Source organism: Phlebotomus papatasi, chromosome 4 (assembly GCF_024763615.1).
Source record: "Phlebotomus papatasi isolate M1 chromosome 4, Ppap_2.1, whole genome shotgun sequence".
Taxonomy (NCBI): domain Eukaryota; kingdom Metazoa; phylum Arthropoda; class Insecta; order Diptera; family Psychodidae; genus Phlebotomus; species Phlebotomus papatasi.
This window is the reverse complement of record NC_077225.1, coordinates 2,931,857-2,958,940: the sequence shown is the minus strand read 5'-3', so window position 1 is coordinate 2,958,940 and position 27,084 is coordinate 2,931,857. Positions and strand designations below refer to the sequence as shown.

General features: G+C 40.3%; 4 protein-coding genes across 5 annotated transcripts; 2 read left to right on the top strand and 2 right to left on the bottom strand.

The window, feature by feature from the left end:
- The first annotated feature begins 996 nt into the window (after window positions 1–996).
- LOC129808526 (uncharacterized) lies at window positions 997–2,022 on the top strand. Its single transcript, XM_055858303.1, has one exon. It carries the CDS (start codon window positions 997–999, stop codon window positions 2,020–2,022), a length of 1,026 nt encoding a protein of 341 aa, XP_055714278.1.
- Window positions 2,023–2,542: 520 nt separating this feature from the next.
- LOC129808525 (uncharacterized) lies at window positions 2,543–5,149 on the top strand. The gene has a single exon (XM_055858302.1). It carries the CDS (start codon window positions 2,543–2,545, stop codon window positions 5,147–5,149), a length of 2,607 nt encoding a protein of 868 aa, XP_055714277.1.
- Window positions 5,150–12,487: 7,338 nt separating this feature from the next.
- LOC129808634 (uncharacterized) lies at window positions 12,488–19,529 on the bottom strand. Of its 2 annotated transcripts, XR_008752435.1 has the most exons (5): window positions 19,001–19,529; window positions 18,852–18,928; window positions 18,695–18,766; window positions 12,638–18,617; window positions 12,488–12,565 (listed from the first exon to the last, which is right to left on the bottom strand). XR_008752435.1 is itself a non-coding variant. In XM_055858421.1 (3 exons), exon 3 carries the CDS (start codon window positions 18,543–18,545, stop codon window positions 13,149–13,151), a length of 5,397 nt encoding a protein of 1,798 aa, XP_055714396.1. In that variant the 5' UTR covers window positions 18,546–18,617; window positions 18,695–18,766; window positions 18,852–19,529; the 3' UTR covers window positions 12,488–13,148. The 2 variants fall into 2 exon arrangements, 1 of the variants encoding a protein (XP_055714396.1); XM_055858421.1 differs by having other exon boundaries at window positions 12,488–18,617; window positions 18,852–19,529.
- LOC129808524 (uncharacterized) lies at window positions 18,976–25,697 on the bottom strand. Its single transcript, XM_055858301.1, has 3 exons — window positions 25,592–25,697; window positions 23,598–24,969; window positions 18,976–19,000 (listed from the first exon to the last, which is right to left on the bottom strand). Exons 1-3 carry the CDS (start codon window positions 25,695–25,697, stop codon window positions 18,976–18,978), a joined length of 1,503 nt encoding a protein of 500 aa, XP_055714276.1.
- Window positions 25,698–27,084: the final 1,387 nt, after the last annotated feature.

Below are 27,084 nucleotides of genomic sequence, written 5' to 3'. Positions count from 1 at the left end.
TGCAGTATCTGAAAGGTTATATTGTTGGTGATGCTGAACCTATAATCGATACTTTAACTGTGTGTGGAAGCAATTACCAGGTCGCCTGGGATCTACTGAACAAGGAGTTTGACAAGAACGCACTAATTATCGCCAGTTATGTGAAAGAATTCTATGCTTTGCCTGGGTCATCCAAAGCCACAGTACAAGGAATTCAATCTATTCGACGAAAAGCAAATTCACTCATCCAAGCATTGGATGCCATGGAGGTGACGTCGAGAGACCCGTTCCTGATTTATTCAGTGCTGCATAAGCTCGATGAAGAGACACAGGCAAGGTGGGCAAGTAAAACAATCCATAAGCAGCCCACTTGGGAAGAATTCAACGATTTCTTGGCGGAAAGGGGTTATGAATTGAAAATGTGTCAGACCGATACATTAAAACAGTCAGAAACTTCAAAGAATACAAAGACCCCGGCTTCAAAGTCATCCCAATCAGCGAAGAAAACTAAATCAAAAGTCACCAGTTTAGCCACAACTGAGGCACAAAATTGTGGATTTTGTCAACAGCATCCGCACAAATTATATCGATGCAGAAAATTCCTGTCACTTGATGGAGCAGGGAGACTAGCAGCAGTCAAGGAAATGAAAATATGCGAAAATTGCCTGTCAGACAATCATAAGACTGAGCATTGCTCCTACATTCTTTGCAAGTTCTGCAATGGCAAGCATAATAGACTTCTGCATGATGTCCTCGTTAATTCAAATCCATTGGATGTGACTGGCAATTTCTCTGGCTCTGAAAATATTTAGAAGTGGATTTAGAATTGGAGCATCCAACTCTGCGACGTTGATATGCGAAGACAATTCATCTGCTGGAGCTCGAGTGCTGTTGGCAACAATTATGGTTAGAATTTTGGATGCACACGGAGTGGAGCATTACTGCAGAGCCATACTAGATGCAGGGTCTCAAGTAAACATTATCTCCAGCCGTTTGTGCCAACTACTTAACCTAAAAATGAGATCTGCTAACTTTCTCGTGGAAACAGTTGGATCATCGTTACAGTCGTCCCAACATCAGGCAGATGTTGTGATACACCCTTGGATAAAATCTTCACCTTATGCTTTGCCAATTAACTGTTTAGTCATGAGGACAATCACGGGTGATCAACCGAATTGGGACGTTTCCGGTATCCACATCGACATTCCACGGAATTTCCATTTGGCGGATCCAGATTGGCAATCAAGAAAACCTGTGGATATCCTTATTGGTGGTCAGTTCTATTGGGAAATCCTGCGTGACGAAACCCACTATCTTGGCTCTGGACTTCCACTGATGAAAAATACCACGTTTGGATGGGTAGTAGTAGGATCATGTGACAATTCTACGGTGAACTCCAATCTTGTCACTTGCAACCTTACTACATTGGAAAATATAGAGCAGACGCTTCGAAAGTTCTTCACAATCGAAGACGTTCCTAAACAATCTTCCTCTAAGGAGGAGCACAAACAAGTTGAGGAGCTCTATTCATCCACTACCACGCGTGATGCTGATGGACGTTACATTGTCCAGCTACCATTCAACTCCAATCTCGAAAAACTACAAACCAATCGCTCATCAGCCATGCGACAGCTGCATTTCCTGGAGACAAAATTAAAGAAGGATGTAGATCTCTGGGAGAAATACAGCAACATTTTCGAGGAATATTTGGAGAAGGATTTTATCGAAGTGGTTCCTTACAATGAATTGGAGAGGCAATCTTTCTATATGCCACATCACTGTGTCGTCAAGAAGGAAGCGGTATCCACTAAAGTGAGGATCGTCTTCAATGCTAGTTCCCCATCATCCTCTGGAGTCAGTTTGAACGACACTTTGATGGTGGGGCCATGTGTACAACCTACTTTGATGTCTACTCTCCTGAACTTCAGACTCCATGCAATAACTTTCACCTGTGACATCGTTAAGATGTATTTGCAGACCAGGGTCCATGAACAACACAGAGACTTTCTTCGATTCCTGTGGAGGACACCCGACAATAGATAGATAGATAGATAGATAGATAGATTTATTTGCTCTTAAACCATCTGCGGCTGCCGCCGACTTCACAACCGACCTCATCGGGCAAGACGGCAGAAAATCCCGAATCACTGGTCGTATAGGCCATATTTATTTTCACAATTCATCATTAGACAATATATGAGTGTGTTTTGAGAAGCTTTGCAGATGGAAAGAGGTGGGTCCCAGCATGGACTCCTAGGAGGAGTACGTATTTGCTGGAGACTAAGCAGGGGATAGGAATGGATGATGGGGAAAGGGAATAATCAACACCAGGGATACAAAGAAAACCAAAACTGTCAAACGTATGAAGGCCGCGAAGAGGCCCCCAGAAGAAAACAAAAAGAAAATCAAACAAGAAAAAAAAAAAGTGAATAGACACGCGATGAAAAATGAAGAGACGTGGAGAAAAAGACAAAACAAGGTGAAGGACTTCCGATTCAAAGTAGTCTGCTTTGGAGTGTCCTCATCTCCTTATTTAGCCACTCGCTCTTTAAACCAATTGGCTATGGATGAAGGACATGAATACCCCTTGGCAGCTGAGTTGGTGAAGAAGCATTTCTACGTGGACGATTGTTTGTTCAGTGCCCCTACCTTCGAAGAAGCAAGGGAAGCCAAGGAGCAGTTAATCAGCCTCTTGAATCTGGCACAATTAGAGCTATCCAAGTTCAGATCAAATCATCCTGATCTTCAGTCTGAACCAACCGATGAATCTCAACAAATTCAAGAATTTGAAGAGTTGGTCGTGAAGACCTTGGGCATGACACTGAACGTGAATACAGACACATTCCAGTACAAAGTAGCTGAAATTCCGGAGGGTCATGGGACTCTCAGGGTGGTAATGTCTACAGTGGCAAGAATTTACGATCCTCTGGGGCTTATCACTCCGATCACTGTCGTCGCTAAAGCCATTCTGCAGAGCGTATGGAAATTCTGGAAAGATACTGAGGATTCCGTAAATTTCGACAAACCAATTCCACCAGAGATTGAGGAAAAGTGGATCGAATTCAAGGAGAATCTGCAGCATCTAGAGAAGCTGAGAATTCCCAGATGGATTTCGTCAATTGCAGAAGTGGTAAAACGAGTACTTCATTGTTTCTGTGATGCCAGCAAGCTGGCTCACGCATCCTGTATCTACCTCGTGTCAGAAGATGCAACGGGGAATAGGTGTTCAAGATTGCTGACATCAAAAAGCAAGGTCAATCCCATGAAATTTAGAGATCAGGCCGAACTCACCATTCCAAAAGCTGAATTGTGTGCTGCGGAATTGGCTGCTAATCTTGCAGAAGTTGTTTCATCAGCCATGGGAATTTCAGAGTGCCACCTCTGGACAGATGCAACCGTGGTGTTGTACCAAATCTACAATTCTTTCCGTAAACGTGAGTCGTTTGTTAAACGTCGGACTGAAAAAATCCTGAAGTTAACTACGGCTCACCAATGGAGTCACGTGGACACGAAGGAAAATCCCGCAGATTTGGCCTCTAGAGGGACATCACCACAACAGTTGGAGTCATCACCCCTATGGTGGAATGGACCGACCTGGCTTTTGTTGTCCCAAAAGGATTGGCCCAAGAAATTCAGCGCGCTTGAGGAACCCACCGAATGCAGTCTTACAGTCACAACAGGAGATACACTACCCGAAGACAATGAAGATGTTCAAAATCCTATTTATCAAGCTCTGCTATCGAGATACAGCACCTACAGCAAATTGAGACGTGTGACTGCAAGGTGCCTGGAGGCAAGTTTCATCTGGAAATCCACATTAAGGCGAGCGAATCGAAACACTCGTCGACCTACGTTTTCGAGGCACCTCAGTGTCCAGTACCTTAGGGATTCCGAAACTTTCCTCATCAAAAGTGATCAAAGACAGCATCTTGGACAAGTAATCAGGTCTGTGGAGAATGGAGCATTGAATTCCAAGCGTATCCCCAACCAAATACAAAAGCTGAGGCCGTTCTTGGACGCAGATGGGGTACTCAGAGTGGGTGGTCGTTTGACCAACTCGCTAGAACCGTTTGATGCCAGACACCCACGCATTCTGCCGAAAAGCCACCTCGCTAAATTAATTGCGGAAAGGGAACATGTGCTTATGCTACATTCCGGGCCACAGCTCACACTCTCATCACTGAGGCAGAGGTATTGGCCGATTGGAGGCAGAAATTTAACCAAGAAGATTGCCAGAAATTGCCATCCGTGCATCAGAGCCAAACCGCCTACATTGGAGCAGCTGATGGGGAATTTGCCTCGCGAGAGAGTTGTCAACTTCCGCCCGTTTACAGCCGTTGGTGTGGACTTTGCGGGGCCCTTTTTGATCAAACATGGCATTCGCAAGTACGTCAAGGTCAAAGCATATGTGGCTGTGTTTGTGTGTTTCGGCACCAAAGCAGTTCACTTGGAACTCGTCAGCTCACTTCACACCGCCGAATTTATTGCTGCGTTCCGGAGATTTTCCGGACAGATACGGGAGCTTTGGGAAACAGAAAATCACAAATCTGCAGTGCACCAATTCGCAAGCGAGTTGGAAATCGAATGGAGTTTTCTAACACCAAGGGCCCCTCATCAAGGTGGAATCTACGAAGCTGCGGTGAAATCTTTTAAACACCATTTTGTTCGAGTCATTGGTCGCACTACTCTGACGTTTGAAAACTTCACAACGCTGCTATGCCAAATTGAAGCAGTCCTCAACAGCAGGCCGCTCATCACACTCTCTGAAAATCCTGAAGATCCAGTCAGTTTAACTCCGTCATTTTATCTCATTCATTCATCACTCACACAACTTCCGGATCCAGACTTGACACACTTGACTTGGAATCATCTCAGCAAGTGGCAAATGGTGCAGAGAATTAGTCAAGAATTCACCAAAAGATGGAAACGGGAGTATCTCAACACCCTTCAGTCCCGCCAGAAATGGTCAAAGGATCACGAAAATCTCAAAGAGGGTGATATGGTGATGATCTCGGATGAGATTCTTCCATCGACGAAGTGGCCCATTGGAATTGTGGAAAGGACATATCCAGGACAGGACGATTGTGTGCGAGTTGTGGATGTGAGGACTCGTCAGGGAACTTACCGTCGGGCTATACAAAAGCTCATCAAACTACCAGTGGATGATTGAGCTTTTCTCTGGGAGCATGTTTATGCCGTTACGGCATAAAGAAAAGGAACAACAATTCAAATCGTCAGTTGAAAATTTGAAAGTGTTATACAAATATCGAGAAGATCGTTTGTAAAAAAAATATCGTTTGACATTGAATAAAATCTTTACTTTGGTTTGTCTTCCTGAAAAAGAAGTTGTGCAGTTATTTCAGTCTCTTCAAAAAAAGTTGGAAAATTCAGTGAAAATCAGTAGTAGAAAGTTGAAAGGTGAAAGTGGACAATAAACTAAGTGAATCCCAGAATTAGTGCGATCCGGAGGGAATAATTTGGGGCAGAAGAACGACTGACGCTCAAGACGAATCCAACACACCACGAGGAATTGGTTCCCAATCGGATATTAGTCAGGAAAATCCATTTCCACATTTCCCAAGGATCCTCCAGTGTTCTCCCAGTCCATGAGAGTGCAGTGAGGAGGCGTTTTATCCTCCGAGCAAGGATAGTAATTCTCTTATGGTAATTTCAGGTGAGGAAAGATCGCTGTAGAGCCAAAAGGGCAAGGGGTTAATGTCTAACTAATTTATTGTCCACTCTATACACATTGAAGGTGAGATCTTCAACATTGACTAAATTGTAAATTTTCTAATCTTGATTTTTTATATAAAAATATGTCAATTGTATACAGAGTACAAAGAGATCTGAAGAAATGAAATGGATTCATGTACAAATGAAATATAAATAAAATACACAACTTATCATTATTTATTTTTAATTTCAATGGGTCTATGATTTTTAAAATTAATTTATGGTCAAACAACTAAAGAAATGTGTTTGAAATTCAATAAAAAATAATTCTATTAAAATTTAAAATACTAAACAATAAGCGTATCTTAAAATCCTTGTCTGGATTTTTAGTATTACAGTGACGTATAATTTTGGCAATTTTGCCGCATAAGTGTAAAGTGACGGATCATTTTTTAATTTTTTTAATAACTATATTTTTGGGTAATAAAATTCCAACATTTCGAGTTCCACATATGTGCTCTATCCAGTTGAATCATATACAAACAATCTTTAAAGTTTGTAAATGAAAATAAGAAAATATTATGAAATTTAGTTTTTCAGGCCGTCTCCTGAAAAATGCTGAAATCTGACATTCGCCATTGTAATATTCAATGTGCGATATATCAGTGATATGCGAAAAAACATCCGAGTATTTCGGATGCCACTCATCACATCCCAAAAAATTCCGTATTCCTAAAGGTCACAAAGATCTTTTATTAAAAATGTCTGATTTTTCCCGAAATTTATACGGGGAAGAAGATACTCAAGATTCATTGTCAATTCCTCAAAAGAAAGTAGCGGTTGCATTGGTCGCAACGCCCCTCAAGGGATGTGAACGAAAGCAGAAAGGGAAGACAAATGAGAAAGATTCAATAAAAAAAAATTTTGCGAAACATCAAACAGAAGATGCCCGATACTTTTCCCACCGAAAAGTTGGAAATTACAACTACACGTATTGAGACAGAGATCTTTGTATTAATAAAGTGCCCGACTTGCAAACATAATGTAAAGTTAACCCAAGATAAGAGGAGAAGTGAACAAATTATTGTATTCAATTTTGTTCGTCACATGAAGAAGCACTTCACACCTGACCAGCCAAAAGTCACGAACACGACGCACAAATGGCAAACCAGTGTAAACGGCTTTATGCCAATACTTGAGAAGGGAAACCAGGACGACAAATCGAACGGGCTAACCGATTTGTTCTAGATGACATTGGCCCGAAAACTCAAACACAAGGCTCCAAAAATTTATCTAGGAGTGAAAAAGAAAATGATTTAGGGAGAATTTGGTGGATTTTACACAGAAAGATATTAGAGACTATATGGAGATTATCAAGAAGATGGTTCCCTTTGTGGAAAGTCCAAAAATTTTATTGGATGATTGTTGTTCAGAGGACGAGGGTAGTACATCGAATCTTCTCAAGGATATTTTTGAACTGAATTCTGTTAACTACCAAAAACAAAAAAAAAGAACATAGATTTTTCGAATACATTAATAATGTTGCCACTTATATGTATATAGGGAAGACAATGTTATTAGCTTTTGCCAGCTAATCTCACAAGAGTATTAGGTGAGATTCTTAACAATCTCACCTACTATAATCCTAACAAAATTTCATGTCGTCCGATCGACCTCAAACTTGGCCAAAATGTGTTTCGCCACTTCCTGGTCACGAATATATATGTGGCTATTTTACGTTCCCGGCCGGCCGGGCGGCCGGCCGCTCTTTGGAGCTTAATAGCTCCTAAACTAAAAAAGATATCGACTTGCGGTTTTCGGCAAAGGTTATATATCGGGTGAAAATTGCAACTTGGTGCATTAGCCCCCCACCCCCCGCCCCTCCTTCCGCCATTTTGAAGACCACCCTTTTTTGTTTTCCCAATAGCTCCGCCCCTATGGCATCGAGTGGGCTCAAATTTTAGTATGTTATAGCTGGGCCTTAGAGCTTTCCATCAATATCAAACTTAAGGTCCCCCGACCCCCCTGACCCGAGCTATAAGGGTCCAAAAAAAATTTCTTAAAATGGCCATAACTCCGGTTCTAATTGTCAGAATTTAAAAAGTGAGGGCTTTTTGGAAAGCTCTCATGAAATGCCACTTCCTCTTCTAACATCGCAAGTTCATAAAACCACCGCTAGGGGCGCTATTATTAAAAAGAAAATTTTTAAATCTTATAAGTTAAATAACTCAAAAATTTCATTGTGCATCGGGCTGAAATTTTAGTATGTTGTAGCCGTTGATTATACCTATCAAACAAAAATAACCTTAAGTCGATCCATAACCCCTGACCCGAGCTATAAGGGGTCAAAGTTCGAACATTGACCGGCCTCTATCTCCGGTTCTAATTAACATAGCGACCTAAATTTTACCTTTTTGGTTTCGTCTCGATGAGCACTTTCAGATGGAAGTTCAAAAAGTCACCACAGGTGGCGCTGTGATAGCGTCAAAATTCATCGAAATTCAAAGTCACTTTTCTTAAAAACGGCATTGTGCAAGTTAATGAAATTTTAGTATGTTGTAGTCCAGTCTAGGACGTTTCCAAAATGGTGCAATTGTGCGCTGTGGTTAAAACAGAACCGGAGATATGAGGGGTCAAAGTTCACAAAATTCAAAAAATCATATCTCCGGTTCTATGTGACCGATTTTGATGAATAATGAGGGCTTAAACGAAAGATCTCACCAAATGCTACAACTTTCTAGAATATTTGAACTTCGTGGGACAAACACCAGGGGCGCCACAGTCGAAAAACCAATTTCAATATCACATAACCTCAATTATCTCGATTGTCGCTGAACCAATTTTAATGGTTACTTCGACGTAATTGTAGAGCACATTTGTCTCTACATTTCGTCCATACATCATTTTCCACTCAGACTACGCTATCACTCCGATTTTGCCGTTTAAGTGTGAAAAAATTGATTTTTCCAATAATAACGCTTTGAAATCACTCAGATGCCAATTTGACTGCCTCTACTCCACCAAGACACTTAAAATAGGGTTTTAAATGGAAAGTCCCACAAAAGACAACAATTCTTTGATATAGTTGAAGTTCAACAAATGACTACTTGGGGAACTCTGGATGAAAAAACAAGTTAAGAAACAAAAAACGTCGCTTATCTTGGCTTCTGAGTAATCGATGAGATCATGTTCTATAGGAAAATTATAGAGTACATTCTGGTCGACATTTCACCCATATATCACTTTTGTGCCAGTTCATCCAAATCCTTGATATTTTGGTTTAAATACAAAATTTGTATAATTTCACGAATTTGATTCAAGATAACTGAATGGCGTCTCCCAACTTCAACTCCAAATCGAATTTGCGTGCACTCCGAGTTAGCTCACGTTAAGAATCTCACCTACATAAGCCGGTTAGGATTATCTGTCCCTTTCTTTCTGTGACAACTTTTGTCAACCACCTTAAAAAATCACAAATTAAAATAGAAGAATGCACCCTCAATCTGAAAGATTTATAAGCATTCCTCACGAAACGCAATCTCTCAATGAGGATTAAGTGAGGATGCAACTAAAATTACAGGAAATGTCCAATAAGACCCACATATGAATCAAGTAATAGGTAATTTTTTTTAGATTCTTCATTAACCTTTATCAACAGGTCATTTCATTTCATTTCCTTTCTATGGCCAAATTTTTAGAATTAGTTCCATAAATCCACAACATCACAGGGATGCCACAAAAAGCAGGATATTCTTGCGAAAGAGCCATTGACATCCAAAACCACATCAACAACAACGAGATGTCCACGTATGTTTATAAAATAATGGCTCAGCCAATTGACGATAATAATCCAAGCTACTGTGTTCTGTTGTTCGGAACTACAAATTCCTTCACTGCGAAGGATATTTTGAAGCGGTGGGCTTATCTGGAAAAAGAATTTCGAGAAGAAGGGATTGAAGTAGTGGCCACGTGCTCTGATGGGGACACGCTACTTGAAAACCATGAAAATCGAAAATCTCTTGTCAGGATATGCGGTTAATGCAACTCGAGAGCTCAAAGATTTCTTGGCAGCCGCTTATCTACCGAAAGTCATCTGCGTTCAGGATCCAATTCATGAAGGCGGTAAATTAAAGAACAGACTCTTTAAGTCCTGCCCGCTTACAATTGGTGTGTGGTGGGGTGATTTTCCTGAGAGGTTTACAGGAGAATTAATACGGTGATATTTGCACACAACTGTTATAGTTTCTCTGAGAGAGATCAATGAAGTACCTTAGATAAGATTATGTGAAAGTTAGCTATTATATTCCCTCTGTGATGACTTTAGAGATTCACCAAATACCTGCAAGTATATAAAATCCTTGGCATGACATTCCCACGAGCCATTCGGCCCCGGAGGATCAAAAAAATCTACAGGACTTGGCAATGAAGAGTCTGGAACGGGGGAGGATCTTCTTGACTACGCTGGATGAAACACTTTGCACGTGGTGCACACAAAATCCATTTTTCCTTGAATAAATCCACTTTATTCTTCCCTCAAACCCACTTCACTGTCCTTCGATATTACCCTTCACCCTACACCACTTTCCTAAATAACTGAAACTATACCTTTTGTATGAAAAGAAAGAGTTTTTTCTTTCCCTAAACCGCGTAACTGTACTTGCCGTCTTTGCCTTTGTCACTTTACTTGAAAAAAGATAAAATAGATGTGGACTGTATAATGATTGCAAAAAAGAGATGCCAAAGCGTCCCAGCTTTGCGAAATGCTCGAACTCACGGGACAGAGCTCACTGTGAATTAGCTTTTTGCATAATCTTTTGGAATCACTGATCTACTAGAGATTAAATTGATTCATAAATCAATCACAAAAGCATTTGAAAATCAAAAAATCGGTACTTAACCGATTCATTACCGATGAAAACCGATACAGCCGGATCCTAATTTGCAATACCTTTCTAAAAAATCAAATTTTAAGCAAAAAGAAAAATGAGACTTCCAAAGTAGTTGACCTTTGACCTTCAATAATTCAAAATGGCGAATTTTCCGGTCATAAGTATGTTTGGACGAAATGTTCGCCAGGACTAGCTCTAACACATATCCAAAAATCATTGAAAAAGCTTGGGCCAATTTTTTGCAAAATTGCAAAACATTTTTCTTAGGGAATATTACTAAAAAGGGGATGTAAATTCATTCAAAAATCGGTACTTAACCGGTTCATTACCGATTATGACCGATGCATTCGGGTTCCAAATTTCAATATCTTTCCAAAAAATTCAAATTTAACCAAATCGGTTGAAAAACGGATCCTCCAAAGTGATTGACCTTTGACCTTCAATAATTCAAAATAGCGAATTTTCCGGTCATAGATACGTTTGGACGAAATGTTTGCCAGGGCTAGCTCTAAGACATATCCAAAAATCATTGAAAAAGTTTGGGCCGATTTTTTGTAAAATTGGAAAAACCTCATTTTTGACCTATTTTTGTGGGATAGGGAACGTATGAAAGGGGTGGGGGGGAAAATAAAGAGGTTGGGCACGAGATAATGTCATTTGAGGAAAGGTCACCGAAGACCGGAAGTCGATATCTCTTACCGTTTGAATTTTATATGGGTCAAGAGACTAAAAAAATGCGAAAAAAAATTTTATCATTAATTTTTAAAACAGAGCTGTACACGTCGCCACTTAGTAGCGAAATATCGGCGGGAAAAATACACCACATGCACTCTTCCCGCCTCTCATATCTCCCACTTCTCATCCTCTCCCAAATATCCCGTTCGATCCTCACTCTCCCCTTTCTTTGTGAAAAATTGCAAATTCAGTCTTACGCAATCAGTGAAGCTATCAGCCACAGTGCAACAATTTTGTGAAATAAAAAAGTCTTTAAAAGTGAGAAATTAAGTGTTTTATTCTGTAAGAAAAGTGTCTAGAGATCAGGGAAAGTGTCAGGTGCTGAGTGAGGAGATCGCTGAGGAATTTGGAGTCGGCGACAAGCAAGGAAAACCGAACATTTTGGGTCCATCCGATCCGGATAAAGGCTTTTCTTTGTCTTCCACAGGTAATTGGAATATTCTGGAGGTCAAGGGGTATATATTCTTGTGGAAATTATCCTAACTAAGTTGTCTAAATCTATTGCCAGGTATTAGAACATTCTGGAAGAGACAAGAGGGTGATATTCGATAGGAATTATACACTAAAGACTTCTTATACAATTTATAGGTAATTTTGCGTGAACGAGAGCTATTACCGTTACTTTCCCAATCCATCACCGATTATGACCGATGCATTTGGATTCAGAATTTCAATACCTTTCCAAAAAATCCAAATTTAACCAATTCGGTTGAAAAATGAGACTTCCAAAGAAGTTGACCTTTGACCTTCAATAATTTAATATGGCGAATTTGCAGGTCATAGGTATGTTTTGGGCGAAATGTTCACCTGAGGGCCAATTCTGACCGTATCTAGTCAGACTACATATATGTAGTCTGACTACATAGCTGTACATGTACACTACTGGTGAATGTGTGTGAGTGTCTGGGATTCGTTAAGTTGGTTAACGAATTGAAAACGCGACAACCCCTGACTAGATAGGAGACTACATAGCTAAAAGCTATCTAGGCACCTCTTGGACATTCCTAGATGGCAAAAATTTCTCTGAAATTGACCAAAAATATCTTTAATATAGTTGAAGACATTCCGTAAATGTAAAAAATGCTAAATAATTAAAGTTATATGAAATGTATGCACAAATTCCACATATTTAAAATTGCATTTTTTGTATGCAAAAGTCCACTCAAAATTAGAATATTTCTTTACATCTGTATGGACTTATACGCAACCAACCTTTAAATAAACGCAAGGAAAATGAATTAGTATGCTTTCGTCTAGAGACGGTGAATTGCTCAGAGAAACCAACTAACCTTTAATAAAATTGAGAAGAAAATTAATTGTTTTGCAAGTTCCCAAATTAGGCACCGAATCTATGAACCAACCTGCAGAGAAAATATCGATAAATTTAGTAAAGTCTATCTGGATCGATAGGACTCCAAAAAATTTTCTCGATAGTGCGGAAACCTTGCGGAAAACCCCTTTCAGCCTCCAACACGTGGGAAATTTTTCTCCTCGTGGTGAGGTTTCCTCCTTCAATATTTTAATCAAATTCACTCCGTTTCTTTCACTGCACCAACAATTTATTTTAACTTCAACTATAACAATTCTAAATTTGCTTAATAATTAAGATTTTTTCCACCACCGATAACAATTAATTTTTGAGATTTTTTGAGATATAAATTCCACTTTGATTTTTGCGATCTAACTCACTCAGCAGCCCGGAAGAAAGTAAGAGAAAAATGAGAGAGAGCCAAGTGATAAAAATGATAACGGAATAAGGAAGATCGATGTGAGTGAGAATGTATTTGTGCATCGAGCGAAAGGGAACACTGAATTTTCATTTTTGGATAATCGTCCCAATAACCAATCTCAACTCAATCAAATAATGCGCGCCTAATTTTGTCGTTGAGCGCCAACATGCTCCCCAGGCTGGGTCAAGGAATCATCCGATTGCTTGGGTCCAGCATCATCGTCCTGGTAACTTGGAATAGGTAGTCTCGCTATCTTTGTTATTGGTCTTTTATATAACCCCTTCTCAGTTCGCACAGACACGACTCTTACGAATCCATCTTGTCCGGGATGAACTTCCACGATTTTTCCAAGTATCCACTTGCATCCTTCCTTCTGGGTTTCATCCAGTAACAAGACGACTACTCCAGCCTTAAGATTGTCTTGTGCGCATCTCCACTTAGATCTTTGTTGCAAGGTGTTTAAATATTCCATCCGCCATTTCCTGGCGAAATCTTGAGCCCTTGCCTGGCATCTCTGCCACATGGAAAGTCGATTCTCTGGAATTTCCAACAAATTAGGATCTGGAGGAGCGTTTAGGGCAGAACCTATTAGAAAATGTCCAGGTGTTAAATAATTTGCCTCATTTGGGTCTTCAGACATTTTACACAAGGGTCTGCTATTCAAAACCCTCTCAATCTGGCATAAAACAGTACCCAGTTCCTCAAAGGTGAGCGCTGATGTCCTGGTAATTCTGTTTAAATGGTACTTCACGCTCTTCACCGCCGCCTCCCATAAACCGCCGTGGTGCGGAGCACTTGGTGGATTGAAGTGCCAAATGACGCCCTCACTTTCAGTGCCGGCATGAATCACCCTTTGATGGTTCTCCTGGTTCACCAATCGAGCCAACTCGTTGACTGCTCCTTCAAAATTCCGACCTCGATCAGAAAACATATGCCGGGGAGTTCCACGTCGAGAAGTGAAACGATGAAATGCCTCTAGAAATTTCTCCGTGCTCAAAGCCGATACTGGTTCAATATGAACGGCTTTGGTCGCCATGCAAACAAAAATGGCGATGTAGGCCTTAACATTGCTTTGCCGTCTGGAGTAGACACTTCGAATGAGACACGAACGGATCATTACCGGACCAGCGAAATCTACTCCTGTAGATATGAATGCGTTAGCAAATCGTACCCTAGGTGAGGGCAAATTTCCCATAATTTGGTGTTCCGGTTTGGGATTAGCTTTGGCACAAGTAACGCATTCATGGACTATCTTCCTAGCTAGATTTCTCCCTGACAATGGCCAATAAGTTTGGCGAATTGTAGCAAGGAGAAGACATGGACCTGCATGAAGTTGCTGCACATGCTCAAACCTCATTAGGTGTATGGTTAACAAGGACTTCGGTAGTAATATTGGATGCTTAGACGCGAATGACTCCCCAGAGTTCTGAAGACGGCCACCCACCCTGATTAAACCTTCTTTATCGACAAATGGCACCAGGGCAGTGAGTGATCTCCATTGCGAGCGAGACAATGTACCCTTTGCGATATGCTGCTTAACATTGGGAAAATAGTATGCTTGATCCAATTGGATTAGAGCATGTAAAGCAGTCTCAGATTCTTCCGTAGACATGGAACCAAATTGCTTGTCTTTGGCTGGAGTGGTGTTATTCACGAATCTGAGAATATATGCCATCACATGCTTGATTGTAGTAAGACGGGAATGCCTAGACATCCAAACTTCATGCCAAGCAGGATCTGGAACCATTGCTAGACAGGTCACATCATCATGAACGTTGGATCCTGGTCTAAAGATTGTCGGCCATGAAGATTCATCTTCAGTCAACCAAGGGGGACCATTCCACCAAAGAATTGTAGATGCAAGTTGAGACGGTGTACAACCGCGAGAAATTACATCAGCGGGATTATCCTTTGTGGGGACGTGGCGCCATTGGGGAGCTTTAGACAACTTCAGAATATGAGTGATTCTTCTCGCAACGAAGAGTTTGTAAGAATCTGGAGGTGTATTCAGCCAGCTAAGCACAATTGAAGAATCAGTCCAATAGTGAACATTGGTTGGATTTAAAATGGGTTTGACTTTATGCATCATTTCTGCTGATAATAGGGCTCCACATAGTTCCAGGCGAGGGATTGTTATTTCCTTCAATGGTGCGACTCTCGATTTGGCCATTAGGATCCTTGAGCACACATTTCCACAACTGTCTCTTGAGACATAATAGATCACTGCCCCATAAGCCTTAGCGCTAGCATCGCAGAATATGTGGAGATCCACTCTGGTGGGATTGGAAATGGTTGAAATCCATCGTGGAATGGAAATATGTCGGACTTCTTGAAAGGCTTCCACGAATTTTTTCCATCTCAACAGAAATTCAGCAGGAAGAGGAGCATCCCACGAGTTCTTCACAGACTTCTTGTCAGGATTTTTAGGCTTGATACTGTGCAAATGTTGCAGTAGCATTTTTGCTTCAATAATGACTGGTCCAACCAGCCCAATAGGATCGAACAATTTGGCTATGGCCGAAGCGATATCTCTTTTGGAATGTACAACATCACTAGGAGATATTGGAGCAGAGAAATGGAAAGAATCTAACTTTGAATCCCAGGTTAGACCCAGTACACTTGTAGTAGTATCTTGGAGAATCACTGAATCCCTAGCAGAGTCTGAAGTATGGAGAGGTGTAAGCAGTTGATTATTGCTCATCCACTTGGTGAGAACAAATCCTGCTCCCTTCAGAACTTCTACCAACTCGATTTGTATCTTTTTAGCAGTTTCAATAGAATTGGTGGACACGACACAATCATCTACATAAAAGGCTTCACGTAGAACTAATGCTGCCAATGGATGGGAGTCTTTATGTTCTTGTGCTAATTGTATCAGTGCCCGGGTCGCCAGAAAGGGTGAAGAAGCTACACCGAAACAAACTCGAGTGATTCGATAATCCTTGATGGGCTGATCTTTGGACTCTCTCCAAACCAATCTTTGGAAATCTGTGTGAGTGGGATCAAGTACCAATTGGAGGTACATTTTGCTTATATCAGCAGTTAGAGCATATGGATGCAACCGAAATCGGAGCAAAATGGAAGCCAATTCAGGCTGAACGGTGGGTCCAATCATCAGATTGTCATTAAGACTTACTCCACTTGAAGTCTTAGCACTGGCATTGTATACCACTCTGAGTTTAGTGGATACAGAATCCTTTAATACTCCATGATGGGGCATGTAATAGGATGAGGAGACATCAGATGGGCGCTCGGGAGCAGGTTCGAGCCATCCCTTGGCAAGATAATCATCCATTACGTCTTTGTACAATGCCTTCATGGTGGGTTTACGATCAAACTGACGTTCGAGAGCCAGGAATTGCCGAATAGCTTGTGGACGGGAGGAGCCTAGACTTGGGGCATTATCTTTGAAAGGCAGCTGAACTACAAATCTTCCTTCAGAGTTTCGCTTATGAGTGGTTACAAAATGAGATTCTGCAGCTTTTTGCAGATCTGTAATTGGAAGCTCATCGGGTAGGTCTTCAATTTCCCAGAATTTGCGCAACGATTCGTCAAGAGACACTACTGTCAGATTGGAAAATGCGTCACACTGAGGTGCGATCGACCGGTGCTCCCCTACGACTACGTAGCCAAAAACTGTCTCCTTGAGCTGAGGCAGTCCAGGACCGAAACGTACAGTTTCGTTGAGCCAGCTGGCCCAATAAGGATCTCCACTCAATAATAAATCAACTGGTCTCTGAACAGACCACTGTGGATCAGCCAGATCTTTTCCATGGGGAAGTTCCAAGAAGGAATCATCCACGTCCCAATTGGGAATATTTCCGGTAATTCTTGGCATGACATAACAGTCAAAAGTGAAGGATTCATCTGACCGGGTAACGATTGTGGCTTGGACTCGATATCGGATGGTGGAACTCTGAGCTCCAACGCCAACAACGGAAATATTTGCTGGAAGTCTTGGAAGCTTTAGCTTCTGATAAAGGCTTGTCGTCATCACACAAATCTGTGCCCCACTATCGAGCACCATGCGACACTGAATTCTCTCCTGATTCGCATTGAGGATGTCAACCATAGCAGTTGCGAGGAAAACCTTAGGTGGTTGGGTGGCACAACTGTCAGAGGGAACTGAGGATATGGCGACCGTGGTTGGCGAAGGATGAGAATCTGCATTGGAATCTGATGGCGACTTGGAATTTCCAGACCCGGAGGAATCATTGGCATCACGGGGTGAGCCATTATTGGAGGAGTTGACGAATTTTTCATGCAACAAAATATTGTGTCGTCCTTTACAACGATTGCATTTATGGAAGGTACATGAACTCGTCTGATGAGAAGCCAGGCAATTGCGGCAGAGCTTGAGGGACTTGACTGTCTCGAATCGCTCATCCACTGACATGGAATGGAACCTTTGGCACTTGTACAGAGGATGGGGTGATTCATCACAACACTTGCAATTCGAGGGACTCGATATAGTAAGAGCCGTGGCATTCTTCTTACTGATAGGCGACTTATGAGGCTGAGAGCGAGTGGAAGTGGAGGGCTTAGATGAAGAGGACTGAGAATTTAGATGGTCACGGCATCTTTGACTGAGAAAGGCCTTGAATTTTTCAATGGTAGGGAGTTCCCTTTTGCATTCCCGACCCCATAAAATTTTGGATTCAGAGTCGAGTCTGTCTAATGCGAACTGGATCACCCAAGGGTCACGACCTTTCACATCCATGGCATCAAGTGCCATGAGAGATTCACAAAAAATACTATTTATTTTATGAATGGTTTGTGGATTGGTGGGAGTAATATGAGGCATATTATAAAATGATTTTATATGATCAGCAACAATTTCACTTGGCCGTTCAAATTTGTCAAGGAGTAAGTCCCATGCAACTTTAAAATTTGTATCAGTTACTTGAAGGCGCTTAATTACTGAATATGCCTCTCCTTTAAGGGCAGATCTTAAATAAGTGAGCTTCTGAACTTCAGTTAGGTTGGGATAATTAATTACGCTTGATTGAAACTCTTCTCTGAATGATACCCAATCAGAGAACTTCCCATCAAATGAAGGGAGATCAATTTGAGGCAATTTAATATTACTGTTAGTACTATTAGAACTACTTGCTGATTTTGAGAGCGTTGAGATTAATAAATCTAGCTGCTGTTGGTAGTAGCTCTGCGACTTTGCCATGAAGTTCTTCAGAAAGTTGGACATCTCTGAATTAGATGAGCCCTCTGCTCCCATCTTTTGTGGTTCCACTGGGCACTTATCGATGAGATCCCGAATTCTTTTGATGAGGATGTCACACCTTTGGATGAATTCTGGAAGGCTTTTCTGTTCCAATGCCTTCTGTACTGGATCTGTCGTCTCAGAAATGATTTGAATCTGCACGGTGATGAATTTCTCCTTCATAGACTGGACTAGGCCTGCCTGCATCTGGAGATTCTCAAGATTCTCCGCTGTGGTAAGCGAAGCAGGTGGTGCAGCGTTCAGATCGTTTTCTACCTTGGAAACGGCAGACATGTATCCTCCTCTCTGGTGCCTCACCATCTTAATGGACTGTAGCGGATGCGTAGGTTCCCTCGAAGGATCAAAAAATGTATGGACTTATACGCAACCAACCTTTAAATAAACGCAAGGAAAATGAATTAGTATGCTTTCGTCTAGAGACGGTGAATTGCTCAGAGAAACCAACTAACCTTTAATAAAATTGAGAAGAAAATTAATTGTTTTGCAAGTTCCCAAATTAGGCACCGAATCTATGAACCAACCTGCAGAGAAAATATCGATAAATTTAGTAAAGTCTATCTGGATCGATAGGACTCCAAAAAATGTATGGACTTATACGCAACCAACCTTTAAATAAACGCAAGGAAAATGAATTAGTATGCTTTCGTCTAGAGACGGTGAATTGCTCAGAGAAACCAACTAACCTTTAATAAAATTGAGAAGAAAATTAATTGTTTTGCAAGTTCCCAAATTAGGCACCGAATCTATGAACCAACCTGCAGAGAAAATATCGATAAATTTAGTAAAGTCTATCTGGATCGATAGGACTCCAAAAAATTTTCTCGATAGTGCGGAAACCTTGCGGAAAACCCCTTTCAGCCTCCAACACGTGGGAAATTTTTCTCCTCGTGGTGAGGTTTCCTCCTTCAATATTTTAATCAAATTCACTCCGTTTCTTTCACTGCACCAACAATTTATTTTAACTTCAACTATAACAATTCTAAATTTGCTTAATAATTAAGATTTTTTCCACCACCGATAACAATTAATTTTTGAGATTTTTTGAGATATAAATTCCACTTTGATTTTTGCGATCTAACTCACTCAGCAGCCCGGAAGAAAGTAAGAGAAAAATGAGAGAGAGCCAAGTGATAAAAATGATAACGGAATAAGGAAGATCGATGTGAGTGAGAATGTATTTGTGCATCGAGCGAAAGGGAACACTGAATTTTCATTTTTGGATAATCGTCCCAATAACCAATCTCAACTCAATCAAATAATGCGCGCCTAATTTTGTCGTTGAGCGCCAACAACATCTAACGTTTGAAAGCTTAGAATCGCTGTTATTTGAATTTAAAATTTCTTTTCTAAGGTTAATTTTTTATGGATATATGGTTGCCTATTTAAAAATGTGCCACCCTTAAATTTTATTGCTCGAATTCAAAGAGGGAGCAAGAATATTCTCATTTTTTTGAAAGAAAAGATTAAATTAAATTAAAAAAAAAAGAGATATAAAATATTTTGAAAATATTTTTTATTTTTTATACTTGTTCATTTTCCTCTTTAGAAAATATAAACATTTGAAGACTTGAGGTCTCGTGTTCACTAATCAAGATAATTAGTGAAAATAAAGAAGTATAAAGATGTATAAATATAAAAAATAGTTTTTAATCCACGAGGTTTATTAAAAAAAAGACTTAAAAATTCTGCAAGCTAAGTACATTTTGTCTGAAGTACTCTTACATTCTTAACACAAAAATTAGTAGAACTCTTTAATATCTCTTTAGAATATTATAACAATATTCTTGTTGTCTTTCAGAAGCATTATATCATATTAAACAATAAACAATAAATAGTGATAGAGTATTTACCAAAAAAAAGCTTTTCTTGTGAACGATGCCCAATTTTAATACTCCCTCCGTCCCGAAAAAACTCATACTTTTGCTAATACATTTTATATGAAAGAATGTACGACATTTTTGGGACAGAGGGAGTATTAATTTTCTCATGCAAATATAATTTATAAATAAAATATAGATAGAATTCAATCACTAATACTCAAATTTGCAATTAATTGAAAATTGTGATTTTCCGATAAATAATACAAATGAAATTAGAAAAATTATTTCTAACTTGAGAGATTTTAATCACAATAATATGGTTTTAGTAAAAGCTAAATAAAAAGAATGCATAAATAACTATATTAAGCCTTAATGTTGCGTTCAAATTTCAAATTGAAAAGTTTCTAAAGGAAAATCCTTTAGAAATAACAATTTGTCTTTTAAAGTTGTTAAAAAAGAAAGATATAAGAAATTATAATAGAATTTTAATAATTTTTCTCTTTGTCTTTCTCAATACCCGCAAGCTTCTAAGCTTTAATACCTAAATTTCCCTATGTACAGTGCAAGCATATTAAATTAACAGTAATTAAATAGTCCTATCCCATAAAAATTAATTCACATCTCATTACGAATTATCGTAGACCGCATTTTTTTTAACTCTAAAAGAGTTTTATTAAAAAAAAAACGTCAATTTATTAACAAAATGTCATAAAACTTTTTTTGAAAATAATGCAGAATTTTATCGTTTTCTATTACCCGTTAACTACCCCAAGGCCTTCATTTAACTTTTTTACCACGTTCTTGTACGAGGATCAAACTCTATTTGCTGTAAATAAATATTAATTATTTGAAACTGTTTTTGACTTATCAATTAGCGTTTTATTTTTTCTCTTGATATTTTTAGGATTTTTTTATAACGATTATAGCCAGAAATTAAATTATTTATCATCAAATACCACAAACCTTTTGCAAGAAATAAAGGAATTATTTATTACTTTACTTGTTTTTAAAATAAAGAAAATGGGTAATTTAATGCACCCACAATATTAATGCACCCATTCCCAAAAAAGATGCAATTTGAATTCAAATAATTACCGCGAAAATAAATAGCGATTTTCAGTCTCAATCAGTGTGTCTCCACTGAATTTCGTCAATTGCGGTAGTTGTCTCAGTCACCGCCGAATTTTCGTTGTTGACTACATGAAAAACAACAGCTCCGCAAAAGACAGTTTTGTGCAGTTTAACCGCGGAAAAACCTATTAATTCGATTAGAATCTGTAAAATACATTTCAATAAGGTATCATCTTTTTTCCAAAGTGTTTTAGTGCCTGTATTCGTAGGTAGTAAAATGTGAAGTGGCAAAAGCTCGGCATCCTGTGGCTCACACACACAGAGACATTTCAACGAAGCTATGTAGTCTCCCACTACATAGCACATAAACTTCAGAATTGGCCCCCTGGTTCTATTATCATAGATTTAAATTCAGCACAAGGAAAAGAACCCTCTTCTGGTTCAGATTCGAATACAAACGTTGACTATTTCGCAAGTCTCAAAATCCCTGAAAATTTGGGTGACCCCAATACCGGTGACACAAATCAATCTGAAAGCAAACTTACTAAAGAAGCTGTTTATGCATTATTGGACAAAATTACACCGATAAATTAGAGCAACTGTTGTGAAATTGCCACCAAAGTCTTGAAATTTCATAACAGTCCCAGTCTTGACTGACGAGAAAGCAATATTATGCATTGCCCCAGATTTAGGTGAAAAAATTTATGTTCCAAATTGCTTGGTTCGCCAAAATAATCACTTGGCAAAAATGCTGATACAAAACATCAGCGATGAGGAAATTGAAATACCTACTTTTATTCCGCGAACCTTGTCAATTAATGATTGTGAAATTTTCCAAATAAGTAATTTAATCCATGAGGAAGTCTATGAGAATCAGGAGGAAAGAACAGATGAAATCATGAAGAACGTTAAGATTAATTCGTCACTTTCCACAGAACATTCATTCATTCATTCATTTTCAACCGCTTATCCCTATTGGGGTCGCGGGCCCATGACATCCAATCTAGCAGCCCACGCCTGTCGGTCCTCCGCCACTTCAGGAAGATGTTCGGGTTCGATCCCGAGGCGTTCCAAGGCAAGATTCTGAATTTGATTCAGCCACCTTGTCCTAGGTCTGCCTCGAGGCCGAGGTCTCCTCACAATGGCTTGCATAGCTTTTCTGGGGAATCTTTCTTCATTCATGCGTTGAACATGTCCATACCATCGAAGTTGTGATCTCTCAACCCGAAGAAGCAGCTCCTCGACTCTTAGTTCCTCACGAACGGCCACATTCCTTACTCGATCTCTACGAGTGATTCCCTTTACCGCTCGAAGGTACCTCATCTCGGCAGCTTGTACTCGCGATCTTACCCTTTCGGTCATTACCCAAATCTCATGACCATAGGTGAGAATAGGAATGAACACAGCTTTGAAAACCGATAATTTAGCCGATCGACTAAGCTCGACCTTCCTCAACACGCTTCTGCCAAGCTCCCTCATTACTGCAGAAGCCTGACCGATTCGCGACGAGAGTTCTGCCTCCATCCTACCATCACTCGTGAATAACACCCCGAGATACTTGAACTTCTCCACCTGTGTCAATGAGTCTCCACTAACATGTAGAGTGCATTTCACAGATTGTCGGGAAATCACCATTACCTCCGACTTTTTGTCGTTCACCTTCATACCTGTTTCGGCACAAACATTTACAAATCGGTCAAGTGTGCGCTGAAGCTCTTCTTCGGAAGATCCAAAAAGAACCAAATCATCTGCATAGAGGAGATGGCTCACCCTGAAATCCCCAATACGAATCGCATTCCGCCCCCGACTGCGTTCCATAATCTTGTCCATGTATATTATGAACAACAATGGTGATAGAACACACCCTTGACGCAGTCCAACACTCACTTGAAAACCTTCCGATTTGGATCCGTTTACACGAACACAGCTACTACAGTCTCTGTACAATGACTGAATGGCTCCTACCAATTCTTCATCCAGTCCGTACTCGTGCAGTACATCCCAAAGTTGTTCTCTCGGTACTCGGTCATATGCTTTTTCCAAATCTATGAAACAAGCATAGAGTGGAATTGCATACTCCCAAGCCTTTTCGACAATCATCCTCAGGGTAAAAAGCTGATCCGTGGTGCTTCTACCAGGTCTGAAACCGCATTGTTCCTCACCCAGTCTGGGTTCGACTATTTCTCGACATCTTCTCTCAAGGATTTTGGCATACACTTTGCCGGGCAAACTCAGAAGGGAAATTCCCCTATAATTGGAGCAATCTTTCTTGTTTCCCTTCTTGAATATGGGTACAATGACCCCAACTTGCCAGTCCTTTGGTGCTCTCCCACTTTGCCAAGCCACCTTAAAGACACGCGTGAGCCAATTGACACCCGCTATACCCATGAGTTTTAGCATTTCGGGACGTATTTCGTCAATTCCTGCAGCTTTTCCATCCTTCAATTTACTAATCGCATACAGGACTTCACTCTCTGAAGGACTACTTTCCTCCCTGCCTTTACTCCTGGGTACGTCATCATCAGTGCCTTGCTGAGGATTGAGCAATTCTGAGAAGTACTCTTTCCAGCGATTTAAAACCTCTTCCTCTTTGGTCAGAAGATTCCCTTCCTTGGATGTTACTCCTTGGATGGAATTGCTCTTCTTCCCTCGGAGTCTTCGGACTGTTTGCCAGAAAGTTTTGTTTGCCGACCTATAGTCAAGCTCCAGCTTTTCACCGAACTTTTTCCACGCCTCCTCTCTAGCGGCTTTAACTGCGAGCTTTGCAGCCTTTCGCGCCTCAACATAACGATCACGAGAATCAGAATCCTTACGTTGTATGTACAACTTGTAAGCCTTCTTTTTCTCTCCAACGGCTTCTTTTACTCCCGGTGTTCCCCACCAAGATGACCGTTTCACGTTGTTCGTCACATTAATGCGCTTAACGCCACAAGCTTCTGTAGCCGAGGCCAAAATGGCTGTTTGGAAGCAGGCCCATTCAGCCTCTATGTCAGAAGGAGACTGTGGAATTTGTTCAAACCTTTCCTGTATGCCCTTCACAAATTTTTCCTCAACGTCTTTCTTCTTGAGACTCTCCCACCTAATGCATTTAAGCACTTTGCTCTTACCCTTAGGTAGAGCGGGAGGATCTTCGTTGAGGTTAATTTTTGCAAAGAGCAGGTGGTGATCAGTTGACAGTTCAGCACTGTTAAAAACTCGAACGTCTTGGACAATTCTTCTATCAACACCGGGAACCAAGACAAAGTCAATTATTGACTTAAGTCCTCGTTTTGTGTCTTCCCAGGTGTATTTATGAATCTCCTTGTGCTGGAAAAAGGTATTCATGATCGAATAACCTTTGATTGCGCAGAAATCCAGCAACATTTTACCGTTCGGGTTCTCACTCTTATCCCCGTTCTTCCCAATCACACCCCTCCATGTCTCAGAGTCAACACCAACATGGGCATTGAAATCCCCAAACAACACAACTGAATCCGCTTCAGAAGATGCCTTATTCAGGACTTCCTCCACTTCATCTAGGAAAGCTGGGTACTCTGACGATGCGTTCGGTGCGTACACCTGCAACACCGCCAGGGAAGATCTCTCAAGTTTGATCTTGATACCCATCACTCTCCCACTGTGTGTCCAGACATCACAAACCCTGTCTGACAGCCGAGGGCTTGTGAGTATCCCCACACCCGCCTGTGCAGACATTTCCGGTGCCACTCCGGACAGGAAAAGTTGCCACCCTTCCTCAAGATCCACAGTTCCACTACCTCTTTGCTTAGTAGACGAAACACCAATTATATCTAATTGGAATCTTTTTGCTTCGCTCTTAAGCTCCTGGTGCTTCCCTGTGAGTGAAAAGATATTCCATGTAGCCATTCTGAAGTGCCGTTGTCGTCGTGGTAGGCTTGTCAAACCTGATGTCACTCCAGAGCCTCTTCCGTTACTCTGGTGCCCTCCGACCCCAAATAAATAAATTGAAAAACATTTTCCATGAATTTCGATCGTGTTTTTATTTGAAAGGGGATGTTTCGTCCAGCGCTTTGGCAGAGGAATGCGAAATTAGAACTTTCCCAGGGGCTGGTATAATTCATGAGAAACCTTTCAGATTGCCTTTTTATTTGAGATTTGAAGTAAAGCGACAAATTCAGGAACTGCTCAATAGTGATATAATCACTCCTTCATACAGTCCTTTCTGTAGCCCGGCTCTAATTGTTACTAAAAAGCCGGATTCAGAGGGTAATCCACGCTACCGTTTGGTTATTGATTTCCGGAAGTTAAATGACATTATTGTAAAAGATCAGTTTCCCATAGGGAATATTGATGATATTTTCCATAAACTTGGAAATAGTCGTTGGTTTTCTACTCTGGATCTGACTTCCGGATACTTTCAAATGCGAATAGCTAAAGCCGATCGACCAAAAACTGCATTCTCAATTTTAGGTGGGCATTATGAATTTAAGAGATTACCACAGGGACTTTGCAGTGCTCCGGCTGCCTTCTCGAGGATGTTACGGAACATCTTGGGTGATCTGTTAGATGATACGTGCATGTCATATTTGGATGACATCGTCATTTACTCAGACACCCTTGACAACCACTTCCTTAAGGTACATAAAGTCCTGAAACGGCTCGCCGAGCACCAAATTCAGTTGCAGCCTGATAAGTGCGAATTCGCGAAAACAGAGCTCGGATATTTGGGATTTCGTATTTAAGCTCGTATTCGGATCCAGCAAAAGTTGAAAGTATATTATCGTTTCCCATCCCTAGGAATTTGAAGGAAATTAGATCGTTCTTAGGTCTTACAAATTTTTACAGACGCTTCATTCAGAATTATTCAGATATTACAAACCCCTTAGTTAATCTGACAAAAAAAGACAGTACCATTCATATGGTCAGCTGAGTGCCAGACAAGTTTCGACACATTAAAACAGAAATTAAGCTCACATCCCATTTTAAAGTTTCCTAATTTCTCAAAACCCTTCACATTAACGACGGATGCAAGGAATGTGGCAAATTGGCGCTGTCCTATCCCAGGATGGACACCCTATAGCACATGGTAGTAAAAGTCTTAATCCTGCTCAGCAAAACTACTCCACTATTGAGCGGGAAGCGTATGCAATATTTTATTTTTGCAAACATTTCCATGTTTATTTATTAGGGCGTCCTTTTATTGTTGAAACAGATCACAAACCCTTACAATGGGTTTACAGTATAAAAGATCCTTGTTCTAGAATTTTAAGGTGGCGCTTAAGACTTCAGGAATACCAGTTCAAGATTATTTACAAACCGGGATCATTAAATACCAACGCGGATGCGCTTTCTCGCATTATTCGAGAAGAAGTTAATGTAGTGACGCGATCTCAGATGAGGATGGCTGACAAAACGAAAGATGAGACAGATAAATCGATATCATATCCAGAATTTTCTAAAATTCGGGATTCGGACATAGCTAACATGGTCAATGAAATTAAACTAGAAAATTTGAAGCCCAATCATCCAGGAAATTCATTCTATTTTATCCCAGAAGATAGTGACGTGACCGAATTCCCCAATATTGAAAAAGACATTTTCCTTAAAATTAAAGATTCAGATCAAAATTTCAAAATTATTGCACAACAAACGCAAGTGAGTCTAATGATCTTAATGAGAATGCCCTCAAAATCACGTATCACTTATGAAGTTATCTTTAATGCTTTTCTTAAGCTAAAAGATTACGTTGAAGAGAACCAAATTGACATTTTAAATTTCGACAAAACCAATTTAGATAAAACATATGTGTAGCTAAGAGGCAAAATGACACATATCCTATGGCTAAAGCATAGGATATGTGTCATTTTGCCTCTGAGCTCCACATATATAGACTACAGGATTCTGAAACGCATTTTAAATTATATTTTTCAAAAAAAACTGCAAATGCATTAAACATTTACTTTCAAAAGATTGAATATCTTCAAGATCCT

Excerpts from the sequence above, each read along its gene's own strand:
- LOC129808526 (XM_055858303.1), top strand. The coding sequence starts at position 997 with ATGAGATCTGCTAACTTTCTCGTGGAAACAGTTGGATCATCGTTACAG.
- LOC129808525 (XM_055858302.1), top strand. The coding sequence starts at position 2,543 with ATGGATGAAGGACATGAATACCCCTTGGCAGCTGAGTTGGTGAAGAAG.
- LOC129808634 (XM_055858421.1), bottom strand. The coding sequence starts at position 18,545 with ATGGTGAGGCACCAGAGAGGAGGATACATGTCTGCCGTTTCCAAGGTA.
- LOC129808524 (XM_055858301.1), bottom strand. The coding sequence starts at position 25,697 with ATGACGATGTCATCCAAATATGACATGCACGTATCATCTAACAGATCA. Across the intron at positions 24,970-25,591 it reads AGCACTGCAAAGTCCCTGTG|GGAAGCACCAGGAGCTTAAG; the intron begins GTAATCTCTTAA and ends TTTCACTCACAG. Across the intron at positions 19,001-23,597 it reads CCTTCAGAGAGTGAAGTCCT|GTTGGTTCATAGATTCGGTG; the intron begins GTATGCGATTAG and ends TTTTCTCTGCAG.